Source organism: Diadema setosum, chromosome 21 (assembly GCF_964275005.1).
Source record: "Diadema setosum chromosome 21, eeDiaSeto1, whole genome shotgun sequence".
NCBI lineage: Eukaryota > Metazoa > Echinodermata > Echinoidea > Diadematoida > Diadematidae > Diadema > Diadema setosum.
Genome location: NC_092705.1, coordinates 21,305,974 through 21,327,429, shown reverse-complemented (window position 1 = coordinate 21,327,429; position 21,456 = coordinate 21,305,974). Strand labels below are relative to the sequence as shown.

At 39.7% G+C, this 21,456-nt stretch overlaps 1 protein-coding gene across 1 annotated transcript in view; it reads left to right on the top strand.

Annotated features, from left to right (window-relative positions):
• The window catches only part of LOC140244259 (fibronectin type-III domain-containing protein 3A-like), a 174,389-nt gene extending 162,515 nt beyond the window's left edge, over positions 1-11,874 (top strand). Inside the window, 8 exon segments of the mRNA XM_072323898.1 lie at positions 401-506; positions 2,652-2,830; positions 6,490-6,678; positions 7,150-7,484; positions 8,878-9,090; positions 9,953-10,119; positions 10,968-11,101; positions 11,460-11,874. Of these exon segments, the coding sequence (XP_072179999.1) occupies positions 401-506; positions 2,652-2,830; positions 6,490-6,678; positions 7,150-7,484; positions 8,878-9,090; positions 9,953-10,119; positions 10,968-11,101; positions 11,460-11,780 (1,644 nt within the window). The 3' untranslated portion in view covers positions 11,781-11,874.
• The last annotated feature ends 9,582 nt before the right edge of the window (positions 11,875-21,456 follow it).

Here is a 21,456-nt window from a genome sequence, read left to right as displayed (position 1 = left end):
AAATTTAGGAATTTTTAGAGCTTCTGATTTTCAGCAACCTAAATACACAAATGTTAAATGATGAAAATAAGAGCTAAAATGAGAGGGAAGTTTTTATTCAACCATTTAAAATCTGATCCATTGGTTCCACTCACTTCTTTCACTTCCAGAATTTGTGTATTGCATGCTTAGGTTTACTATGCAGTGTGCTTTAGTTGGCCATTTACCAGAACAGCCAAAAAACAAAACAAAACAAAACGAACCAAAGGGGATCAAAGAACTTAACTCCAGAAATATGGTAGGCTGTCTTGAGAAAAATTGTGGAGAAGGACTTCTGTATGAATTAAAGCAATGTGAGACTGAATGAAGGTGATGTCGCTTTGACCCCCTCTTCTCACGACCATGTCTACCCTCTTTTCAGAGTTCCGACGTCCTGAGCATAACAACGCTTCCCATAGTTCCTGGTCAGAGCCACCCGCCGAGGGTCCACGGTAGGCCCAAGGCAACATCAGTGAATCTCAGATGGGGTGAGTACGCACTGACATCACGTTACAAGAAGAAGTTTCCTGAACATGTATATCATCGCTGGAGTGACAAGACCTCGTATATCAAATTTTGGTGAAAATTATTTTTAAGGATTAATGGTCAGATAATCAGTTAAGTTGTGTCCAGTCCAAATCCTAGCTGTCTTACCCCAAAAATGAAGCCACCACGGCATGTCATAGGGAAGACATTTGACATAATCGTAGTGCATTGGCTGTCATGTTTTTTTAGCTCTCCAGAACATTCAGCATTGACTTGTTTTGGAGAAACTGGGTTAAGTGCCCTTTGGACATCCTACCAAAATCAAATTTTAGTGAAATTCTTTTTTTTTTCTCTCTCTCTCTCTCTCTGCATTATCTCACTACTGTGACATCACAAGCTGTTGTGCAGTTCTTGGGGTGGGGTAACACTGGTATTTAACAAGGGTGGTATTCTGAGGTCGTAATTAAGTCTGTAATTAACTTCGTGATTAAGTCGTGAAGTTAATAGGCCCTTAATCATGGGCAAAATCGGTATTCTGAGGACGTAATTAAGGTATGATTAAGTCCCCTGTAATTATCTTAGGTCCCTCCCATCTAATTGTTATTCCATCCAATCAGACGCGTTGTTAGAAGCCAAAATGATGATTACACGCGCAAATATGCCCTCAATGCGCGCTCCTGCACGCCCCCTGTAATTACAACCCAAGAGCTCCGTGCGCACACTCCGGTATTTGATTACAACCCCTCACCTACGCACGCGAAGATCTCAACCTCTTTGCTCACATAAAATGACAAAATTCCTCGAAGATCGGCTATATTTCTTTTTTTCTCTGAATTCTACGGATACCATGATAACAAGATTCAACCGCTCCTCGGTTACCGAAGACGGTAAGCATCGTTGTGGCAGAGAAAACACGATGTAATGCGTGATATCGGAGTAGTTAATGACACTCTTTGGTATCATTAAGTTTTCCATTAACTTTCATACTTAATCACACCCTCAGAATACCGATTCGTAATTAACTCTGTGATTAAGTCCTCTCAGAGGTGCACGCGCATTGATACGCGCAAACGCGTAGGTCCTTCCCGCCAAAACGCTTGTTGCTATGGTAGTTAATATATCCCCTACTTAATCATGCTCTCAGAATACCAATTCGGTAATTAAGTGCTAATCAGACACTTAATTAGCTCTCAGAATACGGCCCCAAGTTTTTATAATTGATTGTCCTTTTTTCTTGAGCGTTGCCTTTTCGTTGATTTTCGTGAGTAAAAATCATGCTGTGTTAGTATTCTCAGACTTAAGAGCAGAAATTTCATTTAGCTGAATGTGCTAGATTGAACTACCCATGTTCATACTTACAGGAGGAAAAAAAAAAAAAAAAAAGCTTTTTATGTCATGAAGTCGTGATGATGTAATTAGTGACATTTTGCCCTACAGCCTCCCCCCCCCCCCCCCCCCCCACCCCTTTCCCCCATTTGGGAGAAGAAGAGCCATCACTTGAAAAGTTCTGTGATATTTTCTGAGTCACCTGTTGCTGCCCTTTAATGCTTGGTTTTACCAACTGGTCGTGTCTCTCTGTGAGTAGTTGCTGCTGCTGCTCAACAGTATATAACACCTTCCTCTACTTTCTGAATTAGTACCCACCCCTAAACACCACCCCTCTCCCATAGCATTTAAAGGGAAAGTTTCCTCATACATAATTTGGGACTCAGTGACTGCAGAATGACTAGTGAACCCTTCATCGAAAGTTTGGGAAAACAAGGAAACTGGTTTAAAAATCTGTAATACAAAAACTCTAAGTTCATGCCATGTGTCACCCTCTGATGAGAACTTTGCAACAATTTGTGATGTCACAGGAGCAGAAAGATACAAAGGAAGTAGAAAGGAATTGGACAAAAATTCATTTTTCTAAGGACATCAACAGACCAGATCACATGATGGTTCTTCTGGAAGGCATGGGGATTTCTTGCCTCAACATATCTCCCTTACAACTCAAGGGAATGTGTTGAGAATTAGATTTGTTGAATATCTGTATTTTTTTTATTGTAATAAATCCATGTATACACATTCGTCGTTGGGGGAACTTCCGCTTTAAAATTTCCTGTCAAGTGAAGTTTTTCTCTGCCTTCTTTTTTCCATCGGCCCAGGTATGCCAGACTACAATGGGGGCGCTCCCATCACTGAGTTTTCCATTGAAATGACTGCAGCTGACAGTATGCCCACGGAGGTCCATCGGGCTTCGGCCGAGATCACCGAGTGTCCAGTCGGGGGACTGCTGCCGGGAAGGGTATACGACTTCCGGCTACGGTCAAGCAACAGAGTAGGGGTAAGGACAATTCCCCCCTCCCTAATTTTGCCCCACATCCTCTGTCTTCTTAAATACTCTATTTTTAGTCTTGGTGGAAAGGAAAAAAAAATCAAGGTACATCAACACCAGTAACAACTACTCACATGTATCACAATTTTGCAATGCAGATTGAAAATGAATTCATATTTATTTTTATGAGTTAGTAAATGACTGTTATCATTAAATCTTTTTTAAGTAAAAAAGATTTATGTGAGAATAAGCATAATTTCAAGAGTGTATGCAGAAGATACCCCTTTGCTTCTACACTCAAAATATACACAGATCACGCACAGCCCTCCATAACTCGGAACACTGCAGCAAGAATTCATTTGTGTTCTGTGATAATTTCTGGTATTGGAGTTGAAAGACATGCACACCTGAAACATTCATCTTCTAAGTTTGAGCACATTGCCTTGATCATAATTGGGTAGTCCTGTTGAATCGTCCCCGATGTGTGGAACGATAAGTATAGTCATGTTAATGCAGACTTGATAGCTAAGGCTGCCTTGTAGCGTACTGCCTCTTGTACAACTTGAAGAATGTTAGAAACAATGCTCAGAGTGAATGCCCTCCAGGCACCATGTTTACATTTCCTCACAGACAAAATGGTAAGAGTGATTGGACTTGACGCGTCTGTTTGCCATGTCCCTTGTATGTATGTATGTCTGTCTGTCTGTCTGTTTGTCTGTCTGTGTAAAGAGCAGTTGGAATGCGAGGTGAAGGAGGGCCCCCAGCGTGGGCTAATGATGTCTGGAGGTCACGCATATTTCCTGTCCCTCAAAGGGGGATTTCCCTTCTCCTGCTACTAGTTGTCACCTTTCAGACCCCATTCCTCCATTTTCACTCATGCCATGTTTGAATACATGATTATTTATTGTTGGATTCTGACCAAAAGAAAAAAAAAAATGTTGAAGTATTTTGACATCATAACATATGGCGTGGAAGTGGGTGTCATCAGACCGTCAGCTCTTACGATTTGATGTCACTGTTACTTCTCTGTCAATTCCATGGTTACTCTGTGTCACACAGAAAAATGGTACAGCGACACAACCGAATGTGCGTTCAGATATACTGACTCAAGAGGTGGTCATATAAATAACGACCAAATATTGATAACTTATTCACAGATACATTTTTCCGTCATGCCGTATAGTGTCAGACTATTGAACCAAAAGACCAAACAAATTTGCCATTTTCTTTATTTTTTTTCTACAAATAGTTATACCACCCGGCGATTGCAAACATGCTAGTATTACAAGACTAGAGGGTGTGGTATGTTCTTGCTTCTGACAGATGAGAATACAGCAGGAAAATTCATGCATTCTAAATTCCAGTTAGTGGGAGGTAATTGCAAGACATGAAGAAAGAAAAAAGTTGGAACAAGCCAGAAGAATCTCGCTGCATTCCAAGACCCCAGTGGCAAAGTCCCGGCCTTGTTTTGACAAAATGATGCAACCACAAGACTTTTGTAATATACAGGTCACCAAGGAATCAACGTATTAGTATTTCAAGCAGCTCTTTAGGTAAGGGGATCACCATGACAACAGAAGTTGTTTTTCTGTCAGAAGCATTGCCAATAGAAGCCATTAACTGCCATTTGTTGCTCTGAGCGGGGTGAATCATTTCATGGATTTTAACAACAGAAGAAAATCAAGGAGGGATGTTGGGTTTCCACAACGAGTCAGATCATTTGGATGGCAAATTCCTGCAGGTTCTTTGAAAGAAGGCGAAGAGAGCGATGTAGGAATCAAGCAGCAGTATTCTTTTGTTTTTTTTTTTTCTCTTCCATGGGGAGCAGGGTGAGGCACCTTCCCTTATGCTGGCATATTTGTGCCTGAAAAAAAAAAGTGTTTGTGTCTTAATTTGTAAAATTGTAGCAAGGGATGGCAGCTTGCCAACTCTGGAGTGTGGGGGCGGAGTTATTTCATTGAATATGTATCCATTTAGTATATTGTGATTATGATGAGAGAGCCATAGCATTCACTATTATTTCTTCTCTATAAAGATTTCCATCGCCTTGGCTATACCTACCTACCCTCTCTAGAGTCTAATTCAGATGTCATTTGGATTTTAGAAAACTTTTTCTACCTTCCTGTAACAGAAGTGAAATAATGACATAGGAAAAGAACTGATAGTGAAATTTTGAAAGGAATTTTTCCTCTCTTTTTCCCCCTCCTGTTTTTGCATGTTTCCAGTCAGCTGATTTTATGATCACAGTGGGACAGATTGAGGCTAATGTGCCAACATTTCATTGTTCAGAGGAGTTGAGGGGAAGGGAGGGGTGGGTTGGGGTGAACTGGCCTGACATAAGATAAACCCAGCGGGGTGTTATTGTAACGAAGGAGAGTTGTTTGTTCCTGTCTTGGCATCGGTGCGATGGTGTCCCCCATGCACTCGCTGACTTAATTTATTGAAACTTCCTACCTCACAGCAACCTCTCGATCCGTGGGGAATTTTGCTGGGACGTTGCTGGGACTGCCCGCAAAGAGTTCCAGCTGGCATATTTTCACAAACATTTACCATTTCATCTCAAACAACATACTGTATTCCCTTGCCTGGCTCGAGCACACACAAGTATAGCCACAAGTCCTGTCCATAACACATGGCAACACTGCACTTTATATTTCCAAGATATTTTCTTGAGTCATTGGCTGTAAGAGAATAATGTCTTAAATATGGAGTTAACTAGGAGGAAGATAGGGAGTTATAGTCACAATGTCACTCATCATTTAGTTGCCTTGCTCCTGAACAAAAAAAGAAGATATATTTTTACTTGCCATAGGCATACACACAGGGTTAGACAATGTCATAATCATAGAGATGCACAACAAAGCAATGTCTTCATACTGGATTGGGCTGAAAAGTGAGTCAACCTAGGATCTTTGTGTATCAATTTTTTTTTTTTGTGTGTGTGTTTTTTTTTTTAAATTTGATTTTGTTACTACCTAACAGCTCAATGTCAGCTGAGTTTGATCTAATAAACTTTGTGATGGAAGGTGTGCTTGTGTAAACATATTACCAGTGTTGGTGCATGTAAATTTGAATTTTTTTTCAGAAATTGAGTGTATATGATGACTGTTCTTCTTCAATAGCAGAAATCATGTGCCACTGAGTATTACAAGAAATCAGAAATAAGATATTTTCCCTTTTAATTCCAAAACTTGAACATGCTGCTTACAGAAATGCTGTTTTCTTTAAATTCATATTTTTTCTGATGTTCAGACAATGTCAACTGCACAACTCAGTGCAAGAAACTTGCAAAATGTTTTAAGTCAAAAGTTTGACTTAATGAAGAATTTATTTCAGTTGCAAGTAAATATTGTACATTGAGCTCTTATATCTGCAATAATAGCAGGGACCTCTGGTAGAACAGTGGCAACACTAAAGAGGCTACCCTGGCTAAGGAAGACGTTGTTGTTGTTGGTGGTGGTGGTGTTGTTGGTGTTGTTGTTGTTGTTGTTGGTGTTGTTGTCGTTGTTGTTATTGTCGTTGTTGTTGTTGTTGTTGTTGTTGTTGTTGTTGTTGTTGTTGTTGTTGCTGCTCATCATCATCATCATCATTATTGTGAAGGTTGATACATTACACAACTCTCTCTCTCTCTCTCTCTCTCTCTCTCTCTCTCTCTCTCTTTTGGACAGTATGGTCCCTACTCTGAACCACTCCGAGTCAGCACGGGGGCAGGACCACCTGACGCTCCCACGGACCTGTCAGCAACGTGCGTCACGACGTCTGTGGTCACACTAAGCTGGCAGAAGCCCTGCTGCAACGGTGCAGACATCACCGAATATCGGGTGGAGAAGGCGTCGGAAAACGGCACTTTCTCATTAGTGAGTTTTGCTGACTCTACATTTTTTCCTGCTTTTTTTTTTTTTTTCATGTGTGTGCTGTTTGATTAAAGAGTGAACAAAGAATGAACCAATCTTTGAATTACGTTTTGAACATGATTTTTTTTTTTTACAGCTTATTCTCAGTTACTGTTGCATATAATGCTTTATATAAAGTATGTGTGGGTGGGTGGGTGGTTTGTTTTCTTTTTGGAAAAGGAAAATTTTGAAGAACTTAGTCAGACTAGCTGTTTCCGGAACATTCTTGATCATGTCAGCAAGCACAAATTTGACAGTAAATATTGGAAAAGAAAAAAGAAAGAATGTGCAGAAGGCTGTGAGTGAGATACTCATACTATTTCAATCACTGTGAATTATATCTTTTGATTTTGTTTTTTAAATTTGTATGTAACTTTGTGAGCTCTAAATTTCTGCTTTGTCTTTGTCCACCAATCTCTTGTCTCAAACCACCAGGCGTACAGTGGCTCTGCCACGACATGTGAAATCCGGGCCCTTCAGCCAGCGACTTACTACTACCTTCGGGTCCAGGCCCTGAACTCGGCGGGCCACGGGCCCTTCAGTGTGGTGGCCACATGCCAGACGCTGCCGTCGTCGCCGGAGGCCGTGCCCTCGCTGCGCGTCGTCTCCTCCACGTCGGACTCGCTGCTGATCCAGTGGGCGGAGCCCGAGGACTGCGGCTCGGAGATCATCGCCTACAACCTGGACATCGGAGAGGGCCAGCCCGTCTTTGTGGAGGGCAACGTCACCCAGTACTGTGTAGACCAGCTCGAGCCGGACACCAGATATAAGTACGCATTTCCCCTGCCTGACTCGATTCTAATAGCATTCTTGTATTCTTTTACATCGGGTCCTGGAAGCCACCTGTCTAGTTTGATGCTGCCTCTCTTTGTGTTTTAATTTTCATTGCTCCTTCTGAGTGTTTTGTAAGATAGAGTAAAGAAGTTTCATTCATTTACACCTTATGTTTATACAAAACCTGTAGATGATGATTTGTTTCCGTAGCTGAATTTAAAGGTATTAGCCCACATTTGTAAACCTGCAGCAATTGGTCTCATAGTTAGCATGGAGTTTGGGTATGATTGCAGTAGCACCTGTGCAAAATTTCGTTCCAATTAGTCCATTACTTTCATAAAAATAAATGAAAATGCACCGTATGCATGCGAATAAAAACGCTCGCTAGCTCCGGTCCACGCACGTACTACATGCATGCGATACATGTGTAAGTTAATGTGTGTAGCTAGCCCGCGCTCGTAATTTGATTTTGGGTCGGGTTGACCCGGTTTGAAAATTGATTTTAAAACGATGATTTTCTCTCTTTTATCAAATGGTATAGACAAAGAGCAACAGGTGAGGTATGTTACTGTTATAACTTGTACTTGAAGTCATATTGGACCTGTTTTATGCAGTTTTGATTTTCGTGGGTTTGCAAATGTGGGCTAGTACCTTTAAAAGTCCTCATGTTATTGCAGAATTTTTATAACTGATTTTTGAAGTGATAACACATGGCAGAAGACGAACGTTCTTGTTTCACCTTAAGATTGGTAATTTTTATAAATCCCTAACCAGATCCATCTAAATCACTGTCCTCATTACAAGATATGTAGCAAAAGTTTGATTTACCAGGGCCCTGTTTTGTGAAGAGTTAAAATTGATTATATAGTTGATTTCAACTGTAAGTCTATGGCAGCCTGTGTGGTATGGAAATTTGAAATCGATTGTATCTTTGATAAAACGGGGCCCAGTTCATATAAGACAAGATGATAAAGAAGCAAAAATTATCCCATGGCTTGATGCATTAGAATGTCGTGCCCGCTCCCCAGACCCCACACACACTCGAATTTATTTCAGGACCTGCTGCAGACTTCCCCTCCCTAGATAACACACATTTTTTTCAGACTCTTGTAGAAAGGTAGGAAACAAAGGAGAATAAATTGTAGTCATGAGTCTTACTGGTATTGCTTTTGGTGTCTCTGTAAAACTAGAAGAAGCAACAGCAATAGTAGAGGTAGTAGCCATATCATCATCACCATTAGTGGCATCAGCAGCATTCTCATTGTGATTTCCTATGCCTTCGGTAGTAGTTTCATAGAAAATGTATACATGGCTGTATCTATTATTTCTTTGAGTGTTCCATTGATAACAACTAATCCTCACTGGTTGGACTCTTGCCTTCTTCCTCAGAATACGAGTGCAGGCACTTAACAGCATCGGTGAGGGACCGTACAGTGCTGTTCTGAAGGCAATTACCAGGGCCCTCCCACCCTCGCCGCCCCGCCTAGAGTGTGCCCTCTACAGCCACCAGTCCCTCAAGCTGAAGTGGGGGGACCTCAATCGGGCGGTGGGTGATACCAAGTCACTCAACTTCACCTTGGAGATGGAAGACAAGCGAGGGCGGTAAGCAGCCGAAGTTTCTTGATTTTTTTCTTCATCTCGGTCTAAACATCCTAAGTCAGTCCATCACAGGTGTACAACTTTCTTAGTAATCCGATGCCTCAGCATTTTCAACTTATATGTGAAATCACTGATTACTGTGTGCTGCTGCTTGGCAAAAATATACTTCTGAGGCACTTTTTCCATTTTGGTAAATTCTTTAAATAGTCTTTGTTTAAGGCTTTCAAATCAGTAGGCAGTGTACATCCAGTACCACATTGGAAAAAAAGTCATGTCAGCTTTTCAGTCAACTCTACGTAAGTCAATCTTGATGGGACTGATCAAAACACATTAACTTAGGCGATATTTGTGTTCTGCAAATACGGTAATTATGGGCAAAGTCGGCCTTGCAGGTAAACTCGGCCACTAGCGCCCTCATTACAATTGGCCGAGTTTACCCACTAGGCCGACTTTACCCATAACTATGGTACATGGGAATAACATACTAGGCCATGAATTTAAATTGGGACATTAATTTTCATCGCCTTTTAGCCACTTATTTGACATAAGTCTACAATTTTTCGTGAATCAGGACTTCCTGACAATTTCGCGAGTGGTTAAATTTGCGATATGTAGAGCACAGTATGGAATGGAGAAATGTCTGCGTGTTTGTCACATTCATGTCAGGATCAGAGTTGATAATTTTGCGTGTTTTTGAATTCGCGAATAGCATCCAACTTGTGAAATTCGCAAAACATAAACCTCGCAAAATATTTGGCGTATATAGTATGCACCATAGACTAACATGGAGTTGACTGTAGATGATGTTGAATCAAGCTAGTCATTGAGGATGCTGACATTAGACCTGTGTTTCCGTGGTTTTCAGGTTTGTCGTGGTCTACTCTGGCATCAACGTGAGTCACAAAGTGACGCGGTTGAGCGAAAGCACGGCGTACAAGTTTCGAATACTTGCCAGCAACGAGGCGGGCACAGGTCCCTACTCTGAGGAGTTTGTCTTCGTCACAACCAAAGCCCCTCCCGTCACTCTCAAAGGTATGAAATGTACTTCGAATTGACAAGTTTGGACAGAGCTGATCTTTCTTTCCAAGTCTATGTCTATTCATGTCAATTAATTGAGACAGACTGTCACAGACAGAGAGAGAGAGAGAGAGGTCTTAAGCTGTGAGATTTGGAGGATAACATGCTTGTATTGTGTTTACCGACACTCCTAGAATGCTGACTTTTTGGAATTTTTTTCAAAGTATGACAGGTGCTAGAAATGTAGAATGTGGGAGCCGATCTTGAATATACCCTTAGATCATTCTTCACTATGACCTTTATGCTTTCCCAGTTTCATGTTTATGGACTGAGGTAAGAAATTTGCAGAAATCATCCGATTGGTAGTGAGAATTACACCAGCCACCAGAGACTGGGTGAATTAGTACCTTTATCATGACTCAAATCTTTTATGTGACTGGTTCTCTATCTAACAAGATGACCGAGGATCAGTATCACAGACAAGCATTGGATGTACATGTAGAATCAGTTTTTTGTTTAGGAGGGTAAGCAAATGGCTTGACCATCCCCACTGCACATCACATCACATCACATCAGATTTGCCAAGTCTCCGTAAGTTTGGAGGAGGCACCCTGAAAAATTAGCTATCACTTCTCCTCCTGACGAGACTGTGTGGAAGAATCCCTGATTTTGGAATCCTTTATGCCCAATGAGATGCATGTAACACACAAGATTCTCCCTGATTTTTTTTTTTAACCTTCCTCATTGTTTTTGTTTTGTTTTGTGTTGTTTTTTATGAGTGTTGGCAGTCCTCCGTCAAATCTTCAGCACCACTACATATTCATACCTTTTTCTGTGCCTCAAATACGTACAACCAACCACAGGTCCATTGGTGGAGCCAGCCGAGTCCGAAGATTCTTGCCAAATATCATGGTCTGAGGCCACACTGCACCAGCAGGACGATCTCATGATCTACCAGTGCCAGTACCAGCGAGTCCGGGATGGGGATACCAAAGTGGTAGGTCCAGAGTCTCAAATCCTCCCTATCACATATACAATGTATTTAAACATTAACATTTCATCACTAGCATTTAGGTCCATAAGCTGGCCATACATTACTTACAATTAAATGAGGTGATCTTACACACCCATGCGCAACACGCGGAGGTCAAGCGAGGTCACACTTTTGATGTTGAATTGTGCACTTCCCGTAATGCAGGGTCACGGCATTACTGAGCTATAGAAGATTATCAAGATGACCTTATTATTTAATTTATTTTTTCCTTGTTAGAAACACGATTACCTTTCATACTGAGTTACTGTCAGAAAATTGAGAAATGAGAATGACAACCCTGCATGATGTGCTTTCATCCTAGATCTACCGGGGCTCCGAGACCTGCTACAAAGTGGACCACCTTGAGCTGAACACGGAGCACCGCTTCCGCGTGCAGGCCATCCGCGTGCCCAGCGACGGCTCACCCGAGCTCCAGGGCATCTACAGCTCGTGGACCACGTGGACGACGAGCTCGCCGGACGAAGAGGAAGAAGCGCCGCTGACGGAGGTGGACGGCGAGGGGGTGATGGACACAGAGAAGAAGTCATGGGGGGACAGTCAGCTCGCCGGTATCATCATGTTCTGCATCTTTGTCATAGCGATCCTCATAGCTGTGCTACTGCAGTGGTATGTGGGCTCGTAACACCTCCCTCAAAGGCTAGTCATGCACTTGTCCTTGAGGATGTGCTTTTTGCTCCACTCCAAATAGCTGCCACGCCCTTCTACCGACACACATACACACAGACATACACTCTAAAATACAAACAAACGGAGAGACCAATGAAAGAAGTGCAAAGAGAAAATGTCACATCGCTATCCTTTCTTTTTCTTTCTTTCCGTAGATGCTCGAAATGTGGTTGTTATCGAATGAAGAAACAACTAGAAATATAAAAAAGAGTTCTGCTGGTCATATTTGTTTGAAATTATTTGCTTCAACCACTTTCAGTCCATGAATGTATGCTAGCTAGGTCCCAAGGGATCTGTGAAGCTTGGACGTAGTGTGATGTCAATAAGAAGGCATTTCTATTTCAGTTCCTGATTGTCATTTGTTGCTAAGCAATGAATGCAAGGGAACTCTTTTTTTATGCCTCTGCAATGAAGGGTGCCAGAGGCAGTGTCTCTTCCCCTTCATGCTGGGAACTTTCTCAGGGCTCATTTACACCTGGAGTAAATTAACAGTGGGACCACAAACCTGTATGAGAAATGAAGTTGCATGTTGCCACACAATAATTATCCAAAGTCTTGAGTGAAGGAGCATACTGCTGTGTGCAGGCAGCATGTCTCAGGCAGTGCTAGGGGATTTCCCTCTCTTTTGGTTGGTCTACATGGTATTCAGCAACACTTCTCATACTTTGGAGTGATGCAGTGAATCCCTTGCATCTATGATAAACCTCAACACGAAATGTATCATTTGTCACTGCCAGTCATTGTAAGTGTCTCTCGTGCGACAGCGAAGTAAACGGTTGCTGCTCAGACAGCTGCTCGAAGACCAGGCATCTATTCATTTTCTCCTTTGATAATACGAACTTGATGAAACAGGACGTTATATCTCAGCGTGTGGGTGCAGTTTTGCTCATATTTCCAGTGGAAAGGGAACAGAGCAACATGATTAGTTGGCCCTTTGTGTGGAAAACCTGTGACAATGGGACTGATGATATCGCCATGATGATGGCCTAGTTTGTGATGAAGACTTATATAAAACAGAAGGCGAGTGACCTGCCTGTTGTGTAGGTGGCTTCCTATGTAAGATGACCTCAGTCATTCAGGGGATAGTATCACAAGCCCTTCTGTCAAAGCTTTCTAGGGAAGGGTGGAGTTACACCGAGATGCAATAGAACTCACAATAAAAAAGCTTATCCTCCTACAAAAGAAGAATCCACCGGCACTGGTGACATCATTTTTTCGTCCCAGACGAATGGGGGACTTTAAGGCACTGTGTAATAGGGTTGTGTAGTTGTCTAGCTCGTGTGGGATAGAGTTACTTGCTATGTTTATTTATTATTGAGTAGAGTCTGACTGCGAACAACAGGCGTCAGTGGTGGTACGCCTGAGTGGTCACGTGTCCAAGAAAGGGTCACAAGAAAGTTGAGTTTAAGCTCTACCTTGGTGGAAGATATGTTTAGGAGAGTTAGTGCTGTTCATCGGGGGTACCCTGACTCGGTAACTGTCTCTGGGATTTGACGGGCCTCTTATTTCGTCTCAATTATAGCAAAATCTTAAATTTGATATCAGTTCTGTGAATGATTACTAGACTTTGCTGGTTACAAAATTGAAAATGAAATTCAGTATTCAATACAAAATTGTAGTCATATATACACAATTGTCATTTCCTGACAATTTGCATTAATGCATTTAATAACAATGGTATTTTGCAATTTCTGATGAATTGTCCAATTTCTCGATGGCCAGGTGCACCCCTTGCGCTTGACAGTTTTTGAGGAAGTCATCCTCGTCCTTGAAAATTTCATTGATAAAGGTCAACATGTAGTTTGAGGTTAAAATGATTAAGGCATGGATCAAATATTTCTAGCACAAAGTTGATACAGATTGTAAGATTTATATTCAATGAATTGGAATTTTTTGCTCAAAAGAGAATTTGTGAGAGCAATGTAAGTTGAAAGATGAACATGAAAGGTGGTTAAGCTGTCTTGGGCCAAGCTGAGTTGTATGATAGTGGTAATGCTGGGACAGTAATTGAAATTCATCTTGTTATCATATTAGGGAAATCTACCCGAGCACAAAGAAACTGATTTCATTTTTATGGAGCTGTATTTTTATGAACCCCAGAAAAATGGACAATCAAGGGCAAATATGCCAGCAATGATTGGTTTGTTTGTTTCTTAAATGTCATTTGCTTCATCACCTGCCAGTTTTGACGAGGTCTGTTGACTTCCTGAAAGTGATCTCGTTGTATTTGTGTAAATTCATAATGTGAAGAATTAACTCTAAAGAAAGAAGTTCCTCTCATTCTATCTCTCATTTCAGCTATTATTCAATTCCTTGAGAAATGCCATTAGCATCTTTTAGGAGGCAAATTTTGGTGCATTTTCAGTTCTGGTGTCACCTACCAACTCCTTCATTGGACAAGTAAAAAGCTGATTTCAGACACTCTGACAGAGGTACAAATGTGTTCAGAAATGTAATTTTTATCAGGCTGCATTCCTGTGAATGCAGAGATAAATTCTTTTGTGGTTATCCCAATCCAGAAGGATTTCAGATAATAATAGGATTTTTTTTTTTTTTTTTTTTTTTTTTTTTTGGGGGGGGGGGACAAATTTATGGAAGAAATTAATTTTGTGGAAGTCATCAAGTATGGAGAATAGTATGTGCAAGGCCATTTGATTTGTCCTGACTTTCAAAGATTAGGGTGAGCTTTATCTTATCTTTATTTTTAAGGCTCTTTATTAAGACAAATGAGTAAATCTAAGCCTAAGATGTCACTTGATGCAGTTTTATTTTGTGGTGTGACCAGAAATAGACGAAAACCACCCCAACCATACAGTCGGAGGCCTAAGAATTTGAAAGGATATAAGAACAAATATGCAAAAATTCTTTGAAATTCCTCAACACTTATTTAGTGTGATGTGAATTGAGAATATGATATCTCCAGTGTTAAGGTTCTGTCTATAGAATATGGTAGAAATTAGAGGGCTTCCAGACACAATTTCTTGGAATTACCAGAGTTTGTTGGCAACATATCTGGAGAAAGGAAAGCGATTCAAAGACAGCACAGATGCGACCCTAAGAACGCTGTCACTCCTTGTGCATGTACTGTTTCTGACAGCTTCTATATTCCTGTTTGTGTTCCTGAAGCTGAGATTTTTTCAGAACTTGGTAGTCTCCTTGTCAGTTGTTTGCATTTGTTTCTTGCCGTCGTGTAAGAAGAGGAAATTTGTTTCTTGCCGTCAAAGTAAGAAGAGGAAGAAAAACACACTGATGCTGCACTTGGAGTCATCAGATTGTATGTCACAAAACTTGGGGTAAGGCTGAACCTGGGGGAATCTTCCAAAGGTCACATGACATAAGGGGTGATGGAGAGTTTTGGTCATCATGGGTTTGTGATAAGAAGGCAGTCTTAACTCCAGAGCTCCCTAACCTAGGGTGCTACCTCGCTCTCTCTCTCTTGAGCTCTGCTATGATTTTCATGGGGGAAAAAACTTTGATTTGATTTCAGGAAGATAAAAATGTTTGAAAATAAGTAATGATTGTATCAGTATTAGTCTTGCCTAAAACATTGTTCAGGCTATGAGAGGAATACAACACTGCTATTTAGCAATCAGTAGGACTAATGGAAATATGATAATGTCTGGAAATGTGCTTAACATGTTGTGATGCATTCATTATTGCATTACCTTTTGTTTCCCTCTGATGAACTCATTCAGGGCCAAATTCTAGTTTACAGGGACGATGGTTATAGGGGTTGTGCATTCTCCATGTTATTCAACTCTATGGAAGGGAATACTTACATAGTTACCATGTACTGTGTAGTTCTACCCATTCATATTAAGATGTTATTTTTATGATGTTAACAACAGAAGCAAGAATAGGAGCTGAAATGTTCTTGGAAATGGCACATGAAGGTTGGTCTGAAACCAAGAGTCCTATCCGTATCGAGCTGTTTTCTTTACTCAAGGGTTTACCAAGAGAATGGCCGTAAGGAGAGATGGTTTGCGAGGGGATATGATGGTCACAAAGCCGGTCAGTATTAGAGCGATGGACTCTTTCCTAGAATGTGCTGTCTGTTCCAGAGGGACACCAAATACCTCGATGCGAGGCGCTTCTCTCTCCTTTCCTCGTATATTCGTTTGTTGATGCATCATTTTATTTTTTAAATGTCTGGCTTGCCTATGTATGAAGGAAAGGAAGAAACTTTTTTGTGTTCTCCCGTGGTCTCGGGGAGACAGGAGAATGAAGAGAACCACATGCACTGCAGGCACTGCTCAAAACTATGTACGGTGTCCAAGGAGTATTCTAAGTCTAGGTTGATTACTTCAGTGCATTTTTTTTTTTCCTTTGTTGTGTTTCTTATGACATCTCAACTTAAATCATCTTTACATAGTGTAATTACATAGAAAACAAAGAAATCAACCACTACATCATAAAGATCTATTTTTTGAGATATGGTATATTATAAATTGTATGAAAGTCAGGCTTTTTCCTTTCTCGTAGTGCTGTATTATGTAAACGAATGTCACCATATGGCTGACACTCTTATGAAGTGCTTTGTACAGTGACGCTCTTGTGTATATTGCATTTAAGTGATGGAGAAAAACAGATAAGTATTAAGACTAACATCAAAGTAAATATATATAAATCTATCTATAATATATATATGTATACATATCATTGTTTCAGTATGGTACTGTTGTCTCAAAGAGTAAAGCTCTAGGATGACTGAACGACAATTCAAGTATGACCGCTGCTGCTTCTACAGTGCGCCAAACGTGGCGTGAGAATGTTTGGCAAAGTACGTACTCAGCTGTCCAATGACACAGGCTGCTTTAGTTAGCATTCTCTGTTTAAGCCAGCATGCCACCATCCAGTCGAAAATCTTCATGCAAGGGCTTTTACTCTTTAGAGGGGGAAAGCTACCAGAATGTTCAGAACATGTGACTGTCAGATCGCTCTATTTTTGCCATTATTTATTAACTTATTCGGTTCAGCAAGTAGCCGCTCTTTGTGTTCTTATGAGTTCTAAATAGTATATCAGGGTCGTTTGGTCAGTGCGTAGCCCAATCAAGCAAGACGTGCTAGAGGACCTGATACAAAATGCCGCCTTAATGATCATTCTATGCGATGTGTGTATAAGTTGGACATAACACTCAGTGTTGGTGTTGACAAGTTATTATATATTTTTTTGATGGAAGCAGATGAAAAGAAGTATGCATTTGTTTCTTGAGTCATGTTTGAGTCATGTTCACCTGATCTATAAGCTGTAACAAAAAACACACACGTGGAAAAACAGAGTATTCTTGGTCTGTTGAACAAAGCGAAAGCAAAAGTGAATTACAGATCAGTCACAGACCACCCAATTTGGAAAAGCATGAACAAGAAAGCTAACTTTGCAAACCTTTTGAATTATGTAATTATGAGCATACAACTCGTGCATTTATGTGTGTGTATAGGAAACATGACAGTTTGCTATTTTCGCCTAGAAGAAACTGTGTGACTTGAATGAGAACACACGAGACACAACATTCCGAAACAAGTTTTATACCACATATTGGTAACCAAATTCTGGCATTATTTAAGCAGAAGTGTAAAGAGAAAAGAATTATTTCGTCACAAGTTTTTCTCGTTGAAATCTTTGAATATTGTGAGTAGTTCTGCTTCATATTATATGCTCAGCACTCAGTTTTTCCTTTTTGTAGCATATGTAGAGAAATTATTTTTATCTTTGTCACACTATCTATAGGACCAATATTACTGTTTCCTTTTTAAACTGTATTTTGCATTCATTTATGTATATGTATATCAAACATGTCATTGCACAGTGTACTAATGAATTTATAATGTAGATTGTACCTTCAATATCATATTTCATTTGAATGGGGAAAATTAATACCAACCCATCCTTACTTTCTTATAGAGCTGTGGCATCTTGGCTGCCATTCAGTCCTGTTAGCATTCTTTAGGAGTAGAGTGCGATATGTATTATTTTTCCTTGATCTCAAGTATTTGTGTGTTTGTACAGAGATTTCATTTTTTGTCATGTGTCCATTTAGTGTAACACTACTTGTAGTTCCCATGTTCTGGCATGAAAGCAAGACTAGTGCAAGAAGCATAAGAGAGAGATTTTTCTTTTTTTTCCCAACCGTTTGTTTCTGTTTTTGTTTTGTTGAAAATTGCACTTGAATATTTTCTCCGTAAAAGCGCATTTGTCCTTTTTTAAAGTGATTTTGCAGAGATTTGTCAGGAGACAACCGATAATCATAAGTCTTACTGACCAAAATCGATGGCCAATCAAGTTCTGTATGTATTCCATCCATCTGGACTCTGGACATTGAATATACTGTATATGCCGAAAATTTCGCGAGGCTTTTATTTTCTCGAATTTTGCGACGCGAGTCAGGTGCTATTCGCGAAATAAAAGACACGCGAAAATATTGACTCTGATCCCGATGTGAATATGACGTACGCGTGTACATTTCTCCGTTCAGTACAGGACTCTACGATCGCGAATTTAACCACTCACAAAATCGTTGGGAATTCCCGATTCCCGAAAATTTAGACTCGCGAAATATATGGCGTATACAGTAGTACCTCATTTCCCCACATCTATGTTGTGATATTTTTCTGTTTGTTGGCAGTTGTCATTTACAATATTGCTTGATTTGATAGAGTGTGGTCACTGACAGATGGTAGATGTTCAGGATTTTTTTTCAACTTTTTTGTCAGTCAGTTAGTTCATTTGGGCACACCCGAATTAATTTCACACTGTTGCTGCTGTTTTACCACTATGCCCAACAATGAGTGAGTAGCGCTCATTGTTTAGGCTCGTGTCTCATTCGCGATACCGGTACTGTACTCTGAAATGACATGAATATCTTGTGACGAGAAGCAAGACCAATTTCCGTTTTTCCAAATTTTAATTGTTTCATCCTTCTGTGCTGCAATTGTGATATGGTATTCCTCAAACTTCATCGTATTGATGCCCGAGAATTTCTTGTCACTATCTCTTTTTTTCCCCCTACTTTTTAGTGGTTGTTTCTAAATGCAAGAGAGGAGAGAAAAGACATAAGTTGTGTCATGCTTTACATGTGTTCTAGATATGCAAGACACTACTTATACATGGCATGTGCTTGTTATATATGTGTGCTTTGGTGTATGAAAGACCCTGAAGTCTATTATGTAGAATGCAACACTCTCGGCGTGAATCGTCACTTCCAACTACATAGTGCTATTCACCCCTTTCTTTATTATGTGTCAAGAAGAAGTGTAATCTGTTATGTGATATATGACAAACTTTAATTAACTGGAGCTGTTACTCTGGTGCACGTTCCTCCAACATTCTCGAGTCTTTTATTCATTAAAAAAAATCTCAGGTTTGCAGACGATTCTTAGCCTCTACTGAAAAACATATTTGAGTGTAGTGTCATGTACCTCCCACTTTGTATAATATTTTTATGTCTGTTTGGAATCACTTTTATTCCCGTTATGTCACATTCTCTTTAAGAATACTAATTTGTCATTAAGTTGTTGGATAGAATATGATGATTTCGCCAACTTAGGCTTGGAGCGTTGAGGTTTAAATGAATGCATAGGATGGTGGTGTAAGCCAAAGGGGGAAAAATAAAAAAACAATCTTGTTTGATTGCACAGAGAAAGGGAGAGAGAGAAAGTCAGTACCAAAATGGAATTTGATCTCCCATAAACAGAAGACAAAATTTGTTGTTTGTGAGGTTTCTCAACTGGTAGCAGTAGAAGAGTTAAGAGTTTTCTCGTAATGGAGAAAGATGGTAACGGCCTCTAATCATCCTTACCCCATCTTGTAGCTCCAAAGTTGCTGTGAAACCTTCAGAGAAGAAAGAAAGTTGTCAGTAGGCATTATTTTCGATTTGCTCGACACCGAGATGAGAGTAATGTCTCCTCTGGATAAGTCCTCTTTTGAACAAATAGTACTCTGGGAGGTGAAAGGACAACGGAGAATGCGATTAAGAAAGGGACAGTGTGTAAAATCTGTTGTTTTTTGTTTGTTCTGTTTTTGTTTTGTTTTTTGTGTGTTCTGTTTTTGTTTTGTTTTTTGTGTTTTTACATCCACGGTGGATGGTGTAAATCACGCAAGCAGTGCCCTGCAGAAAGACTTGAGAAGTGAATGCAAAGGTTGTAAACTTTAAGTGAATGTTGTGTTGCTCTGAAAAAAAAAAATGAGTTTTGATGTATTTTTGTTCCTCTCTCTTATTTTTCGAACTTGCTTCCGTCGAAATTACCCCATTCTGCTTCCTCTCTGATGTTCCAGTAATGCAATTTCGAATATTATTTTTGTGTAACTAGGTATGATGATAAATCGGTGAAATGATAGAGTTCTATTTTTCTCAGTTTTGTTAGAATTTAGCGAAGAATGATCTATATATTTACAATACTTCATTTTCTCATTTCTCATTCAGTTTATCTTTTTTTTTTTCATTTGTTTGTGATGAAAGTCACATCTGTTATCATGTACACCAAAACATCTTTGTAGGACAGGCACGCTGCTTAGCCAATTCATGTTCAGGCTTTCCGTTTTGTGCGAAGTTGAAATCTGTGTGGTAAAACGTGAAAAATCATCACTTTTCATTTAGTTTCGTGATCAAAATGTGCCTGGAAAGATCCAGTCACAAAGGAAGTCAAGCCACTCATGATGGGACTCGGAACAAAATGTGAGAAATGTAGAAAGATGAAGACATGGAAGACATCAGAAATATTTAATGTTATTTTTTTTTTCTCTATATATATATCACAGTCAGGTCAGTATTCAAGCTAGAAGACAAAAAAAAAAATCTGTTGTCCATTTGGCTTTAGGTGTTGATAAACTTTGAAGAGAGGTCGTGTAAAGTTTAGTATGATGGTGATGCATCTGCAGTTAAAATGCCTTGACACCTTGTAGGGAGAAAATGTAACAATGGCCACGGTGTGATTTTTTGCAAGAGGATTCTTTTGTTTTTTGATTTATCAATGCCTTATTGTCAATGCGAAAACATATATTTAATCAAATTTAAAAAGTATATATATAGATATATATGAATATATCTATGAAGATATTGCTTATTTCGTGGATGTCATTTTTTGATTTGTTGACTGCTAAAAAAAAAAAAAAAGGCCATACTTTGGTACGTAGAAAAGTTTTAGATTGATTGTACTGTGTATCATATATACTAGCTGAACGGTTTAAAACAAAGTGCGTGTCCGTGGAAAAATGCTAACAAATATGTGTTGAAGGAAAAAAAAAGCTCACAAAAAAAACACATCAAAACTTGACAAATACGTATGACTAGATGAGTCGAAATGCATTCATCGTGATTGGAAATCAAATTAATGTGCTCATTTCATTTTCCGTGCCAAACCTTACGAAAAAAAAATAAACAATATACCAATATATCTTACAGTCTAATAGTATGATATTGAAAAATAAAAATATCGTCTTATGGCGCTTACATAAGCCAGAAGTATGTGCACTTGTTCTTTTGTGTGGCGTTGCGTGTCCATGTGTGCAAGTAGCAGGATTGTGTGTGAATTATTACTTGGAGACCTACTGAAAAGTTTTATGACTCTATAATCAATACAGTGGTTTGAGATAGGAAACATTCTGCTATAAGGTTATACCATCATTGAATCCTAAT